The sequence below is a fragment of the Sinocyclocheilus rhinocerous genome, unplaced genomic scaffold (assembly GCF_001515625.1).
Source record: "Sinocyclocheilus rhinocerous isolate Xijiao unplaced genomic scaffold, SAMN03320098_v1.1 scaffold1694, whole genome shotgun sequence".
NCBI lineage: Eukaryota > Metazoa > Chordata > Actinopteri > Cypriniformes > Cyprinidae > Sinocyclocheilus > Sinocyclocheilus rhinocerous.
In genome coordinates, this window is record NW_015626863.1 from 1,510,050 (window position 1) to 1,515,747 (window position 5,698).

General features: G+C 33.8%; 3 protein-coding genes across 6 annotated transcripts in view; all 3 read left to right on the forward strand.

The window, feature by feature from the left end:
- The window catches only part of LOC107717916 (histone H3.3), a 16,668-nt gene that overhangs the window by 5,937 nt on the left and 5,033 nt on the right, over positions 1-5,698 (forward strand). The gene's annotated exons all lie outside the window — the stretch shown is intronic.
- On the forward strand, positions 28-1,791 carry LOC107718152 (uncharacterized protein C7orf50-like; the record flags this gene model as incomplete). Its single annotated transcript, XM_016525135.1, has 4 exons — positions 28-239; positions 349-424; positions 667-799; positions 1,781-1,791. Coding segments are annotated over 4 exons (432 nt in total), but the record flags the coding sequence as incomplete, so codon positions are not given.
- LOC107717880 (2,4-dienoyl CoA reductase 2, peroxisomal) overlaps positions 4,404-5,698 on the forward strand; it is a 7,183-nt gene continuing 5,888 nt past the window's right edge. For 3 of the 4 annotated variants that reach the window (XM_016524808.1, XM_016524800.1, XM_016524785.1), the window contains exons 1-3: positions 4,406-4,526; positions 4,759-4,869; positions 5,276-5,344. In XM_016524808.1, coding sequence (XP_016380294.1) covers positions 4,766-4,869; positions 5,276-5,344 — 173 coding nt within the window. In that variant the 5' untranslated portion in view covers positions 4,406-4,526; positions 4,759-4,765. Of the gene's footprint in view, positions 4,527-4,758; positions 4,870-5,275; positions 5,345-5,698 lie in introns of all 4 variants that reach the window. The other variant, XM_016524793.1, reaches the window with a different exon arrangement.

Genomic DNA, 5,698 nt, shown 5'->3' on the forward strand with positions numbered 1-5,698 from the left:
TATGGAGATTTTAGAAGGTCACATTAAATTGGAGCATCTGGAGCAGAGGATGAAAACGGCTCAGATGGTGAGGAAGATCTGAGTCCTGAGGAGAAACGAGTGCTGGAGAGAAAGTTGAAGAAGATTCTGAAAAAGGAGGAGAAGAAGAAACTGAAGGAAGAAGGCAAAAGCATAAAAGAAGAGATGGTCAAGTTAACTCATGCATGTAGAGAGAGAAAGGCGCTGGATTGCCTCACATGGTGAGACACAAACATAGTTATTTGAATGCATGTATATGTTTCCCAGTTCTACCACAGATTGTTAAACATTGTTTTAATGGATTTACTTTATGTTTGTGTGCTTGTTTAGCTGGTGTGAGAGACGGGAGCAGTGGAAGTTTCACAAAAGCAGTTACTGCAGCACATGTATGACAGACAGCACAAAGGTACAAGAAACATCACAATCATCAGTGACCTCTACAGCTTTCTAATTTACTACACACTTATCACAGTAATAAAACATGGAGCACGGGCTTTCCTACTGATTTTGTTTTAAATCATGCATTTTATTTCTATTTATTTTGGTATCTTTGTACCAAAAACATTACTTTTTCCACTATCAATATCAACCTTTTTTCAAGTTCAACTGTTTTGACTGCATATGCATGCGTTTCTCTCTCTATTTCAGGTGTCTGACGATCATTTCAAGGTGTTGCTAGCGTATCTTGAAGGTCTGCGTGGAGCGTCGCGAGGCATCACATTGCAGAAAGCTGAAGCGATTGTGTGCTGGGAAGGACGAGGAGAAGAGGAAGATACACACTGTAAAAAAAATTCCGTAAAATTTACGGTAAAAAACCGGCAGCTGTGGTTGCCGGAATTTTACCGTAAAAAGTACGGTAGCAACGTTTTAGGTTTTACAGTTTTAACTTAAATTTACAGTTAAATACCGTAATTTCATTAACTGATATAATGTTAATATACCAACCTATTGAACAGACTGTTTTGTACCTTTGTAATACACTGATAACCACCAAATGCAGGTGGTGATGAGAAAGTCACATGATGAACCAAAGCCCACCACAAGCAGCTTTTAAATAATAACATATATAGAAGGTGCACGGTGTCATTCACACAAACACTAAACACCATCATGGTGACACACATGAAACTGAAATAATGCAATAAACATTAATTTAACAACATTAGGTGTAACACACAACCCTAATATACAAAACTGATAAGAAAAAACTAAGAAGAAACAGTTATTTCAACAAAAAAAACTGTGACGCAGGGAATTCTGGGAATGTCAATTTATGGTTATTCACTGTAAATTATACGGTCTTTTTCACTTCCAAAAACGGTATACTACCGTAAAATTAATGTCCAATACATGTAATGTTTAATACAGTTTTTCACCGTATATAGTAGAGGAATTTACCGTTAACCATTTAACAGGTTTTTACTGTAGCATTTTTACAGTCTTTTACCGTTAAATTCACGGTCATTTTTTGATGTTGGAAAGAAAAAACAGAGAGCCAAACAGGTCGTGCAGTTGCTGTGATAGACCAGAACTTTGAACAAAAGCAAAAATGAACTGTTTTTTTTTAATTTGTCATTTATACATTTTCATTCATTCAAATGAATAGTGAAGTCATATTGTCTTATTGTGAATACATACAACTTGACATTACATAAAATAAAATGCTGTGGTTTTTATCTACCAGTAGGCTATGTTGTGTTTTTCTTTAAACACGTTTAAAAATATAACAAGATAGGTCTGCCCTGTGTACAACATTTTTTAGTATTTCACTAACAGTGTTGGGGGAAGTTACTTTTAAAAGTAATGCATTAGAATATTGCTTTACTCACTAAAAATGTAACGGCTATCTTTTATGGAAAGTAATGCGTTATATTACTTTTGCATTACTTTTTTAAATCTAGAGAGTGCAGCAAAGACATTGGTTAATAAAATGGGATTAAATACATAAAGGATATTTATGTTATTTAACATATTTAATTATGTAACATATTCTGAGTTTGCATTTCACAGTTTTTACTCATTTTGAGAAATACTGAATGTTTTTGTGCAATTGAGTTAAGTAAATGCAAGTTCACATTTAGTCTAGAACACAGCGCAGACAACTGGCGTTACTTATTTGAGAAAGTAACAGATATTTTCTTGAAAATGTAAAAGTAATGCATTACTTTACTAGTTACTTGAAAAGTGTAATCTGATTATGTAACTCGTGGTGCGTTACCCCCAACACTGTTCACTAATAAAAAAGTCATTTTACTTCTGAATATTTAATGTACAACAATGCATCATGTTGTAAAAGACCATATTTTTGTAGTGTTGCTGTCCTGTGAGAAAAAAAAAACCTTAGTACTTAACGAATGTACTACTACTGATTATTTTGGAAATGAAACTAACAACATTTATTGTCAGAATACTAACAAATTGTTGCTAACTACAGCTGCAACCCATATCTAAGGCTGCATCCGAACGAGTCGAACCGGCCATACGGAGCTCTGTTGTTCAGCTGTCACAGCTGCCGCTGAACATTGAACTGAACAATGATCTATTTTTTTTTAGCAATGCTCTATTTTTTATTTATTTATTCACAGTTTAATTTTAAGCTTAACTGCTTACCTGCCTAAAAAATCAGGGTTACAAACGTGTCAAAATTAGTTCACCACACTGTAAAAAAAAAATCTGTAAAATTTACGGTAAAAAAATCGGAATTTTACCGTAAAAAATACGGTAGTAACGTTTTAGGTTTTACGGTTTTAACTTAAATTTACAGTTAAATACCGTAATTTCATTAACTGATGTAATGTTAATATACCAACCTATTGAAGTACTGAAATCTGTTTTGTACCTTTGTAATACACTGATAACCACCAAATGCAGGTGGTGATGAGAAAGTCACATGATGAACCAAAGCCCATCACAAGCAGCTTTTAAATAATAACATATATAGAAGGTGCACAGTGTCATTCACACAAACACTAAACACCATCATGGTGACACACATGAAACTGAAATAATGCAATTAACATTCATTTAACAACATTAGGTGTAACGCACAACCCTAATATACAAAACTGATAAGAAAAAACTAAGAAGAAACATAGCAGGGAATTCTGGGAATGTCAATTTACGGTTATTCACTGTAAATTATACGGTCTTTTTCACTTCCAAAAACGGTATACTACCGTAAAATTAATGTCCAATACATGTAATGTTTAATACAGTTTTTCACCGTATATAGTAGAGGAATTTACCGTTAACCATTTAACAGGTTTTTACTGTAGCATTTTTACAGTCTTTTACCGTTAAATTCACGGTCATTTTTTGATGTTGGAAAGAAAAAACAGAGAGCCAAACAGGTCGTGCAGTTGCTGTGATAGACCAGAACTTTGAACAAAAGCAAAAATGAACTGTTTTTTTTTAATTTGTCATTTATACATTTTCATTCATTCAAATGAATAGTGAAGTTATATTGTCTTATTGTGAATACATACAACTTGACATTACATGAAATAAAATGCTGTGGTTTTTATCTACCAGTAGGCTATGTTGTGTTTTTCTTTATAAACACGTTTAAAAATATAACAAGATAGGTCTGCCCTGTGTACAACATTTTTTTGTATTTCACTAACAGTGTTGGGGGAAGTTACTTTTAAAAGTAATGCATTAGAATATTGCTTTACTCACTAAAAATGTAACGGCTATCTTTTATGGAAAGTAATGCGTTATATTACTTTTGCATTACTTTTTTAAATCTAGAGAGTGCAGCAAAGACATTGGTTAATAAAATGGGATTAAATACATAAAGGATATTTACGTTATTTAACATATTTAATTATGTAACATATTCTGAGTTTGCATTTCACAGTTTTTACTCATTTTGAGAAATACTGAATGTTTTTGTGCAATTGAGTTAAGTAAATGCAAGTTCACATTTAGTCTAGAACACAGCGCAGACAACTGGCGTTACTTATTTGAGAAAGTAACAGATATTTTCTTGAAAATGTAAAAGTAATGCATTACTTTACTAGTTACTTGAAAAGTGTAATCTGATTATGTAACTCGTGGTGCGTTACCCCCAACACTGTTCACTAATAAAAAAGGACCATGCTACCACGTTGGTGTTCTCTGAAATGCCTTTGACTGATGTAAATACCAAAGTGCTAATCATTCTGATGCAGTCAGTACTTTTATTTTTTGAGGTCTCAGAAACATACGCTATGTTTGATTATTAATCGATAACTTTCTCAGAGCTTTTTTGTTTATTTATTGAATATAATGTGATCAGTTTTTGTCATTACGTTCAAATAAAATATGTAACTTTTACACTCGGCATCACTGCTAGCTCTAGTAAAAGCGGACTACATTTCCCATAATGCTATACGTGGGCTCGTTCGTTTGACGTCACGCATCTCGCCAGGTACAGAAGTCCATCGTGCAAAATGAAAACAACTGTTGCATAAACTTCATTAATTACGCGGGAGCGGGTCGCATGTGCAAACGGATTCACATTTTGGGTAAAGTAACTCTGAACTTTATTTCACGCTTTGTTTGGATTTTTGTTCTAGCTGTCGCATTGCAAAAACAAAGAGTTAAGGGAGAGGTTTCAAAATCACAAATCTAATAGTTTTAGTAGATGTGGATTTTTAGTTGCCCGACTCTCATTTGCTATTGCGATGTAAGCAAAAGTTGACTTTTTGCATGCAAATGACCTTTTGGTGGTTTTCATGTCTTTATGTGGTTATTTAGAAGGATCATGGCAGAGAAACATCAGCTGGTCAATAATTCTTCACCAGAGGACATTGAGACTGATGAGTGCATGAACACATATTCACACATCTACAGCCCTGATCTGCTCATGTAAGCACAATAAACACCGAAGTTTTCATTCTTTTGCATTTGAAATCCATGCATTGTTCAATATGCATATATACACTGCCGTTCAAAAGTTTGGGATCAGTAAGATTTGTAATGTTTTTTTTAAAGAAGTCTGTTCTGCTCATCATGGCTGCATTTATTTGATCAGAAATACAGAAAAAACAGTAATACTGTAAAATATTATTGCAATTTGAAATAATGGCTTTCTATTTTAATATACTTTAAAATATAATTTATTCCTGTGATGAAAAATTTAACGAGACTTCTTTAAAACTCTTTAAAACATTAAAAATCTTACTGTTCCCAAACTTTTGAACAGCAGTTATGCATATATATATATATATAGAGAGAGAGAGAGAGAGAGAGACTTATTTTTGTGTGTTTGCAGTGATCAGGTGGCCTTTATAACCGGCGGAGGATCAGGTATTGGGTTTCGAATAGCAGAAGTTCTGATGAGGTGAGTTGTCAGCAATTTTTCCTCAGTATTTTCTCACTCTCAACTAGGGCTGCACGATTAATCGAATGCGATTGTCATGTGCATTTTGTTAAAAAAGCCGGTTTTGTAATCAGCAGGAAATCACCATCACATGCTTTCAGATGGAGCAGAATTTACTACACATAGCCGTAGTTCACGGACAAGTTACGCAAAAAAATCGCAGACGATTTTATTGCGCGATTCTGAAATCGAAGAAATCGTTCGCGATAATGACAGCTGTTTGCATAGCTTCTCAGTGAACTACGGCTCTGTGAAGTAAATGCTGCTCCATCTGAAAGCATGTGAAAATACCACATTTAATAACATATTTTTACT